The sequence below is a fragment of the Balaenoptera physalus genome (assembly GCF_965194825.1).
Source record: "Balaenoptera physalus genome assembly, chromosome: 20".
NCBI classification, from domain to species: domain Eukaryota; kingdom Metazoa; phylum Chordata; class Mammalia; order Artiodactyla; family Balaenopteridae; genus Balaenoptera; species Balaenoptera physalus.
The window spans coordinates 59,663,374-59,679,334 of NC_138901.1; the positions used below are offsets into that span (position 1 = coordinate 59,663,374).

The 15,961-nt window shown below is 42.9% G+C and overlaps 1 protein-coding gene across 1 annotated transcript in view; it reads left to right on the plus strand.

The window, feature by feature from the left end:
• DNAH9 (dynein axonemal heavy chain 9) overlaps positions 1-15,961 on the plus strand; it is a 310,542-nt gene that overhangs the window by 98,017 nt on the left and 196,564 nt on the right. Inside the window, exons 23-26 of the mRNA XM_082440696.1 lie at positions 5,615-5,767; positions 6,923-7,048; positions 9,337-9,576; positions 9,929-10,089. Coding sequence (XP_082296822.1) covers positions 5,615-5,767; positions 6,923-7,048; positions 9,337-9,576; positions 9,929-10,089 — 680 coding nt within the window. The remainder of the gene's footprint in view (positions 1-5,614; positions 5,768-6,922; positions 7,049-9,336; positions 9,577-9,928; positions 10,090-15,961) is intronic.

Sequence of the window (15,961 nt, forward strand, 5' to 3'; positions counted from 1 at the left end):
TATTTAATTTTTGATAGTTTGATTAATATGTGTCTTGGTGTGTTTCTCCTTGGATTTATCCTGTATGGGACTCTCTGTGCTTCCTGGACTTGATTGACTATTTCCTTTCCCATATTAAGGAAGTTTTCAACTATAATCTCTTCAAATATTTTCTCAGACCCTTTCTTTTCCTCTTCTTCTTCTGGGACCCCTATAATTCGAATGTTGGTGAGTTTAATGTTGTCCCAGAGGTCTCTGAGACTGTCCTCAATTCTTTTCATTCTTTTTTCTTTATTCTGCTCTGTGGTAGTTATTTCCACTATTTTATCTTCCAGGTCACTTAGTCACTCTTCTGCCTCAGTTATTCTGCTATTGATTCCTTCTAGAGAATTTTTAATTTCATTTATTGTGTTGTTCATCATTGTTTGTTTGCTCTTTAGTTCTTCTAGGTCCTTGTTAAACGTTTCTTGTATTTTCTCCATTCTATTTCCAAGATTTTGGATCATCTTTACTATCATTACTCTGAATTCTTTTTCAGCTAGACTGCCTATTTCCTCTTCATTTGTTTGGTCTGGTGGGTTTTTATCTTGCTCCTTCAGCTGCTGCATATTTCTCTGTCTTCTCATTTTGCTTAACTTACTGTGTTTGGGGTCTCCTTTTGCAGGCTGCAGGTTCATAGTTCCCGTTGTCTCTGGTGTCTGCCCCCAGTGCCTAAGGTTGGTTCTGTGGGTTGTGTAGGATTCCTGGTAGAGGGGACTGGTGCCTGTGTTCTGGTGGATGAGGCTGTATCTTGTCTTTATGGTGGGCAAGACTGCATCCAGTGGTGTGTTTTGGAGTGTCTGTGAACTTAGTATGATTTTAGGCAGCCTCTCTGCTAATGGGTGGGGTTGTGTTCCTGTCTTGCTAGTTGTTTGGCATGGGGTGTCCAGCACTGGAGCTTGCTGGTCATTGAGTGGAGCTGGGTCTTAGTGTTGAGATGGAGATCTCTGAGAGAGCTCTCGCCAATTGATATTACGTGGGGCTGGGAGGTCTCTGGTTGTCCAATGTCCTGAACTCGGCTCTCCCACCTCAGAGGCTCAGGCCTGACACCTGGCCGGAGCACCAGACCCTGTCAACCACAGTCAGGCGTAAGCAAGGCAAGGGAGATCCTGGGCGAGGGATCCCACCAGGTCATGTAGACTCCTGGACTCTCTGATGTCCTTTTATTCCTTTGCACTTAGTCTAGTTTCACTTGCTTGTAGGGAGCCGTGTGAAAAGGCCTCGCAGCTGCTCCTCCAGACCGGAGTTCCCAAACTTTAGGCTTGATTTGTTTATTTAATTCGAGTGTCCATCCTTGACTCTGTTCCCATATGGAATGGATCTTGATCTTATATATCCTTTTCTTAATCCTCCTTGGAAATAGTGAAAAGAGAGTAATGTATCACTTCATTTCCAGCATAGAGTTCTCTGTCGAAAATCAGCAGTTCACACATCAGAAATCTCACCTTGCCAAAACCTTTGTGCAGTTTACCACAGAGTCCCATCAGTGGCTTTTACTCTCTAGAGTTGGAGAAGCTTTGAGGATGGCAAAATGGAAGGGGCTAAGCCTTTAAAGAGAATGCCTTTGATGTGCTTCTGAAGAGAGATGCAGTAAATAGTGGTCAAAAGTAATAGCTAAGATTTCCATGGAAAGATAAGATTGAGAGTTGTATTAATGGGACATTGGGGTGGTTTATGTGAGTGTATATGAGGAACCTAAAATTTGGGGTTCTAGCCCTTGATTCTAGCCAGTAATCAGCCATCTAGTCTTGGGTATATCACTTCTTTGTGACAAACCTGACTCATATGTAAAATAGAAGCCTACTGTGTTACAATTTTTTAAAATATTAAAGTACCTGTCTTTGTCTGTCTGACTTATCTCACATGGCATTATACCCTCCAGGTCTGTCCATGTTCTTGCAAATGGCGAGATTTCATTCTTCTTTATGGCTGAGTAATATTACATTGTAGATGTATACCACATCTTCTTTATCCATTCATCTGTTTTTATGTATATGTGGAATCTAAAAAACAAAACAAATGAACAAATATATAACAAAATAAAAACAGACTCACAGATACAAGGGACAAACTAGTGGTTGCCAGAGGAGGGAGGGGGTAGGGGGATGGGTGAAACAGATGAAGAGGATGAAGAGGTACAAAATACCAGTTACAGAATAAATAAGTCACAGGGGTATAATGTACAACACAGGGAATATAGTCAGTAATATTAAAATAACTTTGAATGGTACATTATCCATAAACATATGGAATCACTATGTTGTACATCTGAAACTGATACAATATTGTAAGTCAACTATATGTCAATAAACAAAAAAGAAGTAAAGTATATACATACATACATATGTGTGTGTGTGTGTGTGTGTATCCTAATGGATACACTGTTGGCATTTTGAGCTGTAGGCAGTGGTTCTCCAACTTGAAAGTGCATCAGAATCACCCAGAAGGCTTATTAAAATACAGATTCCTAGACCCCATCCCCAGAGTCTCTGACTCGTAGGTCTGGCTGGGGCTGGAGAATTTGCGTTTCCAAGGATTTCTTCCCAAGTGTTGCTGCTGGTCTGAGGACCACACTTTGAGAACCACTGCTAGAGAACAGAGAGTCTGAGTCTCAAAATGATGGACAGGAAGGAAGGATGATGTCTGTACTGTATGATCTTTTAGCTTCCCTCTGTTCTCACCCAGAGAAGAGCTCAAGACTTGTTTGTAGTTCTCTTATTTTCCTTTAGACTGAGGATATAACGTCAAAACTGTGATCAGGAGTTACTTATGAGTTCTTTTCCACCTTCAGTGTGACTTTGTTACTCATTTGAAGTATAGTTGGGTTCATTCCTTCCTTTTTGCTTTCTGTTTTGGGGGTTTCCCATCCTTGTTGGTTTAATTGTTTGAATACATAGAATTCTAAGAAGCTATGCACAAAGATAAGTGAGACGTGTCATTCCTTCCAGGTCATCACTACCTCCCCTCCTCCCACTGTAGGTAACCAATTCCACTAGTTTCTGGTTTATCTTTCCTATGTTTATCTTTGCAAAAATAAGCAGATGTGCATTTACATTTGTACATGTGCGTTTTCTTATTTTCCCTCCTTTCTTACACAACTGGTAGCATGCTCTATATACTTATTTGCAGTTTGCTTTTTTTTTCATCGTTATATATCCTTGAAATCATTCCATGTCACTCCGTATCAATTCAAAGTTCTCTCTCTCATTTTTTTTGTATCTGTTTCATACTCCATGGACTAATATACCATAGTTTGGCCATACGTTGTCTATACTATTTTGCAATTACAAATAATTTTAGGCTTTGTCTTGTTGGAGGTCTATCAGGTAAATCCCTAGAAGTGATGTTGCTGGGTCAAAGGGTGAATGCATATGTGGTCTTATTAGATCCTGCCATATTTCCCCACAAAGGAGTTACATTGTCTTGCATCAGCACCAGCAATGGATGAGAGCTTCTCCAACAGAGCCAAAAGATGACACCCATGCCTAAGTTTTCTCTTTGTCATTACCTTTCTTATTGAAATGATGTTTTTGGTTTGTTGGTAAGAAACAGGTACTAAAAAGAGGTTATCACTGATCGTTAAAGCCCTTCTTTTTTTCTAGTTGAAGTGTTTCCAAAGTAGCCCAGACATGGTGGAGTTGAAATATTTATTACATTGGCATTCTGTTTCATAACTGTATTTTCATTAATCCTTATATAGGAGGGTTTAAAGATCATTGCCAGATCTTTTATACCTTTTATACATGGTATATCACTCTTAAATATTTATTTTTATTTATTTTTCACATGGTTTGAGTAAATCTTTAAGTAGCCCTTCCCTATGCCCTGCCCCAAAAGATGAAGCATGCCAGAATAATTCCCAATTCCTCCTGTATCTGTGACTCTGTAGTTTTCACACCTGAGTGATTGAATGGTTGGATTTGTAAGTCGTGGGTCACAGAAATTTCCATTCAAATCCCTGAAGACATAGCTCTGCTGTTTCCTGTTACAAAGAAGTCATCTCTGGCCTACCTAGCCTTTGTAGGTAGCCCAATTTCTTTCCATTTGGATCTCTGTAGAGATCAAAATTTAAATTAAATTTTAATTTTTGAAAATTTCTGTATGTTTGGATACTTGTTAATTTTTCTAACACATGATGAGGTTTTTTTCCTCTCTGAAAACTGGGGCTTTCACTATCTTGGAAAAGTTTTCTTTCAGGATGCTTTCACATAATATTTCTATTCCAGTTTTGTGGATAATTCTTTCTCTCAGATTCATCTTATTTCCATAAGTTGAGATTATCATCTTCATATATTCATACATATTTGCATGTATTCATACACATGTTTCTCTCAAGTCCTCTTCCTTGGCATTCTTCCATAGTTTCTCAAGTTTATCCACCATATTTAATTTGTGTGTGTTTATTTGGTCCTTATGTATTGCTAACATTGTTATAAACTGTGCTGTGTCCTTTGTTTGTTTCTTTATTTTTCTACCTCTACCAATTCTTCTTATCTTCCACCTCATATTTTACAGAGTTCATGTTTCTTTCACTTAATTGAAAACAAAACAAGGTGATACTTTTCATCACTACTTCTGTTTCCTTTATTAAAGCTTCTAATATATACACTCTTACTGTATCTCTTGAGTCCAGCTTTCTCCTTCTTTTAAGTTGTGGGATAATTTCACGGATCTCATCTTAGTTGTGGTTGTTGCTTTAATCCACTACTTGTTCTTGGATAAAGAAAAGTCCATCCCATCACGATATTTGTCCCAAGTCACTGTAGGTGGGATCTCGTCCAGTACCTTCACAGTTTACTTCAATACTCTTAGAATTTTTCCTCTCATCTCATAAGCTTAGAGAGCTCATTGCTGTAAATGTAAGGGTTACAACTCAGGGTACCAGTAGGCCCTTGTATTTCAAAAAACTCTACCGGGGGCAGCTTTCTGTTTGTTGTTTCTTCTTCACCTGCTGTTCCTCTCACCTCAGGACCACAATATGGCTCTGTCTAGCATCCTTCCTAGAATTACTGCCCAAGGCATCACTGTGAAAAGCCTCTGTATCATGAGATGCTGTACTAGGAAGAAGCTCCAGTACAACCAGTCTCTCTGCTTGGTGTGAGCATGCTGGCCCTGCTCTGGACCCTCCCGAGGATGGTCTGCTGCACCAGAGTGGTTCCTACAACTGAGTGACTTCTTCCGCAGGCCACTGTCACCACTGCCCTTGACCCTCCAGATTTGGGCATGTTAGCAGTCTTCTGCAGAGTATCCTGTGCCTATCCCTTGCAGCACAGTAGTATTTTCTTAGGAAGAAGGCTTATGAATTAACTGTCACTTTTTGTTCCAATCTGTTCCCATCTACAGTAGATCAAGCAGAAATTAATCAGACTTTTTTGGCTTCATCCGTTTGTAGCTAATGCGTGATGCCCACCAGATCTATGTTCCTTTTATCCAATCCAGCTGGCTCCCATTCTCACATCCCCATCATTCCCTAGCTTCCTTCTAAATGTTCTGTAACCAACACTCTAGTGGTTGTCGCATGGTAGCCCTCTAAACAATACTAATAAGTAACTTCCCGGACATGCTCTCCACTCTGTTGGCATGGTTTCCTTCATAGGTTCAACGCCACCTTTCCAAACTCTTTGACAATATGGCCAAGATGCAGTTCCAGCTGGACGCCAGTGAGAAACCTACCAAGATCAGTCTTGGCATGTACAGCAAGGAAGAAGAGTATGTGGCCTTCAGCGAGCCCTGTGACTGCAGTGGGCAGGTAACGTATGCCTTTCTCTCTCAAGTGTCTGCATTCAGGCATCAGCCTTTGTGACCTTGGGCCGGAACTGCTGTCTGTGCCCTGGGACTGCCAGTTCCCTTGACTTGAACCAGTGTTGGAGCAGCTTCCAGTGCCCGCTTTCCTCTCTGGGAAGGACACATGTCAGTATGCATATATCTTCCTTAACCAAAGGCCTGTGCAGAGAGGAATAGAATGCACATAAACAATTACCTGAGTCAAAGAGAGAAGGGTTTTAAAACGATTAGCAGCACCAGGAGACTTTAGCATGACAAGCCCTGGAGCACCCCACAGGGGAATGTAGGACACTGACACCTTCCCCAGGAGAAAACGCCCTCTGAAATCAACCATATTCCTGAGCGATCACTTCTCTGTACAATACACCTCTCACAGCTCTACCCTGTGGAGAGCCCACCACCGCCCTTCTCCAGAAACTACCACCTCCAAATCTCCCGGGTACAATTCAAGAAACACAAAACATGAGACCATTCTCTCCTTAAACCTCCTTCCATCTTTCACCATCACTGCTAAAGGATAAGCGCTACTTTGTTCACTATCCTAAATGATCCAACAAAGCATTGTCCCTGGGGTTCTAATCCAGTCCAGAGTAACACCTGGAGAAAAGATCTTTTCAGAGTTCCACTTTCATCCACGTGTATCTTGGAAAGCAATTCTCGTACTTGAAAATAGTCACACATTCTCAGTTTTATGAAAGGGACCTTGGGGTTTGACTCAAACCTTGGCTGTTCTTTTTGTAGACCCAGAAAGCATTTAGTTGGAAAATATAATCCTGGCCTTTGGCTCCATACTCAGCGTGGACAAGGTCACGAGAATCCACTGACTTATTTACACCCAGCTCAACTCAGATTAAGATTTCCTCATGAGAACTCTGGGCGGCAGCCCCACATCCCCTGAACCTGCTCCTCCGCCCAGTGGGCTCCCGTGGGCATATCCCCCCGTTGTTAAGTGAGCCCCATCCTGCGTTACACAAACGAACTGGCTCCCTATGCCTTCTGGCGGCTGTTTGGGGTTGTCCATCGTGCCTGGGCTCATTTTCTTCACTCCCTCAGGCTGAGTGAAGTGTATCACTGAGCACATCTTAGGAACCCAGCGTCTAACCCCGAGTTCTTCTTCCAGGTAGAAATATGGCTGAACCATGTGCTTGCTCACATGAAGGCCACTGTGAGGCACGAGATGACAGAAGGCATAACTGCCTATGAAGAGAAGCCGAGGGAGCAGTGGCTCTTTGACTATCCAGCTCAGGTATTCTCCGAAGCAGGACCTCTGTGGGCCCCCACCCTCTGCTTGCTCTCTTCCTCAATGACCTCCATCAGCCTCCTGGGGCTGCCAGACTCACTCATGCTTCAGGGTCAGGAGAGGCTGGTCTGGAAGGGGTCAGCAGGAGGGACCAGGGGAACTGTCAGCCGTGACGCAATCCAACCCCTACCTTGGAGAATTAAGGGTCGTCCATTTTTACTCCATTGGCTACAGTAGGGAGAAAACGTAAACAGTTCAGCTCACTGAGCCAGCCCACTTTGTATGTGCCAAGCTGTTTGCTGAGTGCAGGAGACACCAGCCAGAGGCATGACAATGTAACCCTGCCCTGCTGGGGCTTACAGACTGGCGTGGAAGTCAGTCACCTACATGTGGGACCTGGTGTGACAGTAAAGGAGGCTCAGGGTCCTCTGGGAGCCTGTAGCTGGTTAGTGGGGTCTGGGGTCACCCTCCTGAGGATATGATGCCTAAGCTGAGGTTTGAAACACGTGAAAGATGGAGGGAAAGAGCAACGAAGCGTGGGTAAGAGTACAGGCGACGGCAGGCTCAGAAGCAAGGGAGAGTGTAATGTGTTCGAGGCCTGAGTGTGGTGGAAGCAGGAGTTAGGGGAAGAGGGAGCAAGAGGTGGCAGGTGGGTTCTGGAGAGGAAACTAGAAGACAGCGCTTGCGGACCACGTTTGGGAGTCTCATCTGATTCCAGGATACATCTAAATCCTTCACCGGGCTCTCAGGAGGGTAACAAGAGAAAGAGGAGAGTTAATGAGGCTATTTTTAATGACTCTGGCTGCAATCCACCACTCCTCCCTCCCCTGTTAATGGCTAGTACTAGTGTTGGTTTGGTTTATTTGGGGTTACAGATATTTGGTGGTAATTGAAGGCCGAGGAGTAGATAAGATTGCCCTTGGTAAATATGCAGACTGAGATGAGGGTGCAGAACAAACCCTTGAGCATCATTCAAAGGCTGAGTAGGCAAGGAGAAGCCAGTAGAGCAGAATGAGAAACAACCTTTTCTAATGGAAGGAACACCAAGGAATGGTAGTCATGGAAACTGAAAGAGGGAGTGTTGATAGCGGGTAAGAGGTCAGTCACACCACACACGTCTAAGAGATCAAGCAAAATAAAGAGGCTAATGTACGTCCATGGACTTGGTGAGGCCATTTCAGTGGAGTGGTAGAGCAGAGACCACACTGCAGGAGGTTGAGAAGTGACAAAAAGATGGGAAAATGTTGACAGCGAGTGTAGACAGAGAAGAGAAATAAGCCAGGGCTGCAGAACGAAGAGGTATTGTTTTAACAGTATAATTGGCACATCACGTTCAAACCATCCCAACAAGATCACACTGCAGGAGGAACTTCTTTAACAAAAACCAATATGTCTAAATCCAAAGGCAAAAACTAATAAATTAGGGAATGGTACTCGTTACTACAACAGGATTCTCTACTTCACAAAGGGAATAATTCCCACCAGGATTCCTTGTTTACTTGAATCAGCATTTTGTGGCAGGAAAATGTGTTGCCTCCTGCTATTGTGACAGACATCATCTAGAGCAGTGTCTCCCGAACCAAGTGGTACCGCATCTCCACCATGGATAATCAAAATTATGCATTTTCCTTATTAAGTTTCTCAGCAAAGAAATGTGCACTTAGATCGCTTTTTTCCATTTATTTATTTTGAATCTCTGAAGACTACAAATCATATTGACCACGTTGAATTGCAGTGGAATTCGCCCTGACCTTCAAGAGTAGGCCTTTCAAAGTTATAGTTTTAAAGAGATACAAAAAAATGTAGTGAAAGTATTACGGGCAAGAAAAAATATGCCACACGTGATCAGCAATGGCTCACTAAACTAGAATACTCCAACCATGAGAGGTTCCAGAAGAACAGAGCAAAGACTGAGTATCGTTGAGGTGTTCAGTCAACACTTTGTTATCCTCCCAAGCACAGGAAAGACGCTGTGGCCTGTGAAGCAAAAGCAGAAAGATCAGTGTACCAATTTCTAAAAGCCACTGGCATTGACCAGCATGAGCCTTTGGTTGTTCTCAACCAAATGATACGTTTTCCAAGAGCAGAAAGCACTTTCCCCACTTGTGTTGTGCCCACTTCACACCTCCAAGCCCTTAGAGGCATGTGCTCAAAGAGACAGTGCTGGTGGAAGAGGGAGGGAAGGGGTGTCCGTCCCCCACAGAATGACATTCTCAGCCCTGCTGTGTGGGGACTGGGCTGGTTTGGGAGACAGTCCTGGTAATGGCTTTACTAAGTGACTCTTGGTGCCCCAGGTGGCCCTGACCTGCACTCAGATCTGGTGGACCACAGAGGTGGGCATGGCATTTGCCAGGCTGGAGGAAGGCTACGAGAATGCCATGAAGGACTATTACAAGAAACAAGTGGCCCAGCTCAAAACCCTCATCACCATGCTGATCGGCCAGCTCTCCAGCGGGGACCGGCAGAAGGTCATGACCATATGCACCATCGATGTCCATGCCCGGGACGTGGTGGCCAAGATGATCGCTCAGAAGGTGAGTTCCAGACTCTCAGGAGTGTCGCTCTTCTGGGCACCTACACCGTGAATATTGAGGTTAGGGAGAAGCTCACATATGGCTAAAACACAGGGGCTCCAAACTCTGCACCAGCCAGGTAACTGGGAGAGGATCATGGTGGCTGCTCGTACCTTTAAAACCCGAGCAAAACAGCGTCATCTGAGCGGCTCATGCTTCCTGTGCTGTGGTGGGCAGCATACTGCTCTCCTGACCGGTACACAACACCCAACACCCAGGTCATCCAGAGCCCTGTGAATCCTGTGGCCGCGGGGCCGCCTGCTACCTATTGCACCCTGTGATTCACCCACCTCCTCTGCCATGCTCTCTCTAGGTGGACAACGCCCAGGCTTTCCTCTGGCTGTCCCAGCTGCGGCATCGCTGGGATGACGAGGCCAAACACTGCTTTGCCAACATCTGTGATGCCCAGTTTCTGTACTCCTATGAGTACCTGGGAAATACACCTCGCCTGGTGATCACGCCTTTGACAGACAGGTGAGCACTGGAGTCAGCCACTGACAGAGAACCCTCCTGCTGTTTGGCTCACACCATCCAATGACCACCCAGTGTCACTTGCTATTTGTCCACAGAGCTGCAGGGGGAGGGCCAGACATAACCCAACAGAGGTGAAATAGAACTGAAAGGGTGTAGGGCAGAGCCCGTATCAGAGCAAACCCCAGAGCAAATCGATGAGCCATGACTTTTTGAGGAATGACTAGGCAGTCCTACACACCTGGATTCTCATTCCAGCTGTGACACACACCAGCTGTTTGACCATGAAAACCTTGACATGATTCTCGGTTTATTCATCCATGAAATGGAGGTAGTAACTCCCACTTGAAGTGAATTTTGTAAGGATAAAAAACAGGAATGCTTGTTAAGGAGTTCAGGGTGTAATAAGTGCTCAGTAAATAATTCCTATGGCTATTTTCTTATCAATCAACTGGCACATTTATTTAGCACCTCTCACTTTGGGAATACAAAGATGAGAGCAAGGTCCCTACCATTCAGGAGCTTACAATTTCTTTTACCATACTCTCTGTCATTCATATTCATTATAAATGAATTCATGCCAGACCCTGAACTAGTCACTGGGAATACGAAGATGACTAAAAGTTAAACTCCACTTCTATTGAGGGAAATAGGACATGTAGAAAAAAATTCACAAACATACACCACACACACAGCAATAACCCTATGGATCCCCTGTTTATCCTCTTCCTAACATTTCCCACATTCTGAAATGAACTTGCCTTCTTGCTTATTGGTGGCAGTCCCCTTTGGAATGTAGACTTTTTTGCTCTCAGGGGCCTTTGTCTGTCTTGTTTGTTGCTATTATCACCAGTACCTAGTAGATGTTGAATTACTATCCATCGATGAATGAAGGGTGGTTGATTATTGTAAGAATGACAGAATCAGGAAGGGGAGGTCGGTTCAGAGGAGGGATCCACATAGGACTCCGCCTGTGCCTTAGCTCCCAAAGAAGCAGCAGCAGCCGCTACGCTGTCTCCTGCTCTAGCTGGGCACCACCCTGCTGCTGCCCCAGCTGAGGACGAAAGGCAGACAGCGTAGGTTCAGAGGGATGCAGGTCCCTCTGCAGCTGGAACAGTAAAGGCTGCAGCACCTCTGGGGCTTTGGGCATCTCGGGCTTTTACCCGGGCTTTCCTGGGTCATGATCAGTTGGAGGGGCTCCTTTCACTGTGGGTTCAGGGAAAAGTTTTCCCACCTCAAGCTTCATTCACAGGGGGCCCTCTCATGTGCTCTTTGTCTTTATGATGATTCTCAGCAGCACAGCTGTCCTAAACAGGAAGGGCTTTGGGAAGAGTGTTCTCTTTGGCAGTGAGTTTTTCTGCCTGCCTTGGACTTGGAGCTAATAGCTTTGGAATTTATATCGCTCGAAACAGAATAATGAAGCCATTATATATTTGAGCAACTTGGTTAATGTCTGTCTCTCACTGTGACTGTGTGTTCCACGAAAACATTGACTTTGATTTGCTCACTGCTCTGCCCCAGGACCCAGCACCGTGTCCAGCAAATAATAGGCATTCACGAAATACTTGTGTAAAAGCAGGGAAGTGACTTCTGAGATTCGGAGTAGTGTGCCCAGCTTCCCAGACCATTCAAAATATTTCCTTCCTACCCACAGGCACACCAGACATTATCATTCCAAGAGATAAAAAATACAACACTGTCTTTTCCCTGGGTCTTCATACCTTCCCAGGAGTTGAAGAAGATAATTACCTCTTTTGGATTTAGAGGTCTCTAGTACTCTAATGCCAAATACCTCATAGAGGAAAAGGGTAAAGTTTTGACAGTGAATTATTTCTAAAATAGGCATTTATCACCTCTCATATGAAAGGATGCAAATAGGAACTTGCAAGAAAGATTTGCTGCAAAGAATGGCAAATACTATGCAGACCTTGACCTTGTTTTGCACATGAGATACTTTTCTGACTAGTATATAGTGAATATTTATATGGTGAATTCCATTTTCTCATTGACTTCCATTATTATCTCAAGAAATGTTTTGCCCAGAAAGAAATTGACCTCAACACAGAAAATCACATTTTAAAGAGCATTCGGCTTTTGCTGGTGTGTAGCTTAGTACGTTTAATTCTCTCCTGCCAGAGGAATTAATCAAATGGACAATTTATCCGTACAACCTCTGCACATTCATTAAAAGCACAACCGCATTACAGTACGTCCGACTGATTATGCCTTTTTCTTTGGAATTTCCCACTGCCTGGATGGGACCTGAATGTATAAGTAGGTACAATGGCTCAGCCGTTGTCACAGGACTTTGGCACACTGCTAAGTTGAAGGACTAAATGGAGATACTTTTTCAGGCTGAACAAAAGCCATTCTCCTAAGTTGTTTCTTAACCTGTGGATGGTCTCCTCCCCCTTTACCCCCCTTCCCTCATGTTTGCATACAAAACACCCCTTTCAGCCCCGTACTGAAGTACTGTTTTAATCAACAGCTTATCAATTTTGAGTACCTCTTAATTTCTCAGGCACTACTGCAAGTGGGTGAGATATAATTGATGCAAGAGTCTTTGAGGGTGATTTGCTGGGTAGGACACAACTTGCAAAGTCATACACTTTCTTTTTAAGTTTTTTTTATTGAAATATAGTTGACCTACAGTGCTATATTAGTTTCGGGTATACAGGATAGTGATTCAATGTTTTTATAGATTATACTCCATTTAAAGTTATTATAAAATATTGGTTGTATTTCCTGTGCTGTACATTACATCCTTGTATCTTATTTATTTTATGCCTAAGAGTTCATACTTTTTAAATCCCCTTCCCCTATCTTATCCCTCTCTCCAGTCCTCTCCCCAGTGGTAACCACTGGTTTGTTCTCTGTATCTGTGAGTCTGTTTTGTTGTATTCATTCATTTTATTTTCTGGATTCCACATATAAGTGAAAACATACAGTATTTGTCTTTCTCAGTTTGACTTCACTAAGCGTAATACCCTCCAAGACCATCCATATTGTTGCAAATGGCAAAATTTCATTCTTTTAAAAGCTTTTGCATGGTGAAGGAAACCATCAACAAAACAAAAAGACAGCCTGCTGAATGGGAGAAGATATTTGCAAATGATATGTCTGAGAAGGGGTTAATATCCAAAATATATAAAAGAGCTCATACAACTCCATCAAAAAAACAATCTGATTTTAAAATGTGCAGGAGACCTGAACAGACATTTTTCCAAAGAAGACATACACATGGCCAACAGGCACATGAAAAGACTCTCAACATCACTAATCATTAGGGAAATGCAAATCAAAACCACAATGAGATATCACTTCACACCTGTTGGAATAACTATCATAAAAAGACAACAAATAATAAATGTTGGTGAGGATGTGGAGAAAAGGGAACCCTAGTTCACTGTTGGTGGGAATGTAAATTGGTGCAGCCACTATGGAAAACAGTATGGAGGTTCCTCAGAGAATTAAAAATAGGACTACCATATGATCCAGCAATTCTTTTTAAGTTTTTATCTGACATTTTTATTGAAAAACTTAGTAATCTGTAAACAAAGACAATAAAAGTTACCAGGAATAACCGTTGTTAATATTCATTCTGTTTCCTTCTCATGTAGATTTTGAAAAAATGAAATTGCAGCCATATGCTGTATATAAAATATCATAGACTTTTTCATGTAACAATATATCATGTGTATACTCTCTAAATATTCTTCTAAACCACTCTTATAGCTGGATTATCTTCTATTTACAAGTATCCCATAGTTTATGTAACATAACCACATTATGGGCCATTTAAGTTGTATCTAAGCTCTTACTGCTAAAAATAAAGCTGCTGTGAACTCACTTATATATAAATTTTTACTATATTTCTCATTATTTCCCCAGGAGGGATTCCAAGAAGCAGGACAATTAGATGATACATACTTTCAAGTTATTCTTTTTTTTTTTTTTTAATTTTATTTTTTTATTTTTGGCTGCGTTGGGTCTTCGTTGCTGCATGCGGGCTTTCTCTGTTTGCGGCGAGTGGGGGCTACTCTTCGTTGCGCTGTGCGGGTTTCTCATTGCATGGCTTCTCTTGTTGCGGAGCACGGGCTCTAGGCGTGCGGGCTCAGTAGTTGTGGCATGCGGGCTCGGTAGTTGTGGCTCGTGGGCTCTAGAGCGCAGGCTCAGTAGTTGTGGCACATGGGCTTAGTTGCTCCACGGCATGTGGGATCTTCCCGGACCAGGGCTCGAACCCTTGTCACCTGCATTGGCAGGCGGATTCTTAACCAGTGCGCCACCAGGGAAGCCCTCAAGTTATTCTTAAAAAAGGTATTGTTCCCACTGTCACTAGCAGTTTATGAGGTGGTCATCTCACAATATCCTTACCAGCATTAAGTATTATTGTTTAAAATATTATTAACTTTATAAGTCAAAATGGTATCTCATTTGGATCTTGATGTTCTTAATTACTCACAGGCTTGAGCATTTTATGTGTTTATTGGCTGTTAGATTTCCTTCTCCTGTGAATTTGTTGTTATTATCATTGCCCATTTTATTACTTTTACACTTAGCAAGTTCCTGCCCATTTTAAGATCAGTTTAATATTCACCTGTATTTTATTATAGTTTATGTTATTTTACTTTTTCCTTTAACCTTTTTTAATTCTTTGGTAAATTTTTGACTACTGAGTAAAGCGAATGTTTTCATCAAAACATTTTTGTAAAAAAAAAACAAACAAAAAAAACCCCACATTTTTGGTTACAAGTGATAGAAGCCTAACTTAACTTGAACTAACTCAAACTAACTTAAACAGAAAGAGGACTTGTTAACTCAGACTTCTGGGGAAGGAGTCCAGCTTGCTGCAGTGAAACCAGCTTTCGGGCCTGAACAGGCAGCTATCAGGGCTTTGCTGTCTTCTGAGAGCTGATTTCTTTCTTGCATTATTTTTCTTTGGCTGGAAAGATGGCCCACACCTGATCCAGGAGGAAGAGAGACCCTCTTTTTCCCAGCACCATATGTCAGATTCCTTAAAGGGACCCTGATTGGTCCTGTTTGGATCATGTGCCCGTCTCTGAGCCAGTCACTGCGAACAGTGAGATGGGGTATTTTGCTCAGGCCGAGCCTTGTGCCCACCCCTTGTGGGACAGTTTTTTTTTTTTTTTAATAAATTAATTTTACTTATTTATTTTTGGCTGCGTTGGGTCTTCGTTGCTGTGTGAGGGCTTTCTCTAGTTGCGGCGAGCAGGGGCTACTCTTCCTTGTGCATGGGCTTCTCATTGCAGTGGCTTCTCTTGTTGCGGAGCACGGGCTCTGGGTACGCGAACTTCAGTAGTTGTGGCTCACAGGCTCAGTAGTTGTGGCTCATGGGCTCTAGAGCGCAGGCTCAGTAGTTGTGGCGCACGGGCTTAGTTGCTCCATGGCATGTTGGATCTTCCCAGACCAGGGCTCAAACCTGTGTCCCCTGCATTGGCAGGTGGCTTCTGGGAAGGTGGGAAATACTTTGATTGACAGCCCCATGGGAATACTCTGTGTAGAGGAGAGATGGCTTCCCAAAGTGTGGAGTCCTGGGAAAGGAAAACCCATAGAAACTATGTTAGGGAGTATATAATTAAATTTTTTGTTGTTGTTGTTTCTAAGTAGTCAGTAGGCCCAGCACATGAGTTATGGGTCCTTTCCCTCACTGGTTTGTGATGTTTGCTCAACCATATTCAGTTTTGAGTCTATCAAACTGCTTCAAAGTATCTATTCTTATTCTGTTTCATCAGTATATTAATCCATCTATATGCAGTGCTCTTTAAGGATTGTAGCTTTATTGTGAGTGGTAATATTTTTATAGTGAAGGTCTGTATCATCCATTTTCATTTTCCTTTCCTTTTTTTTTTTTAAG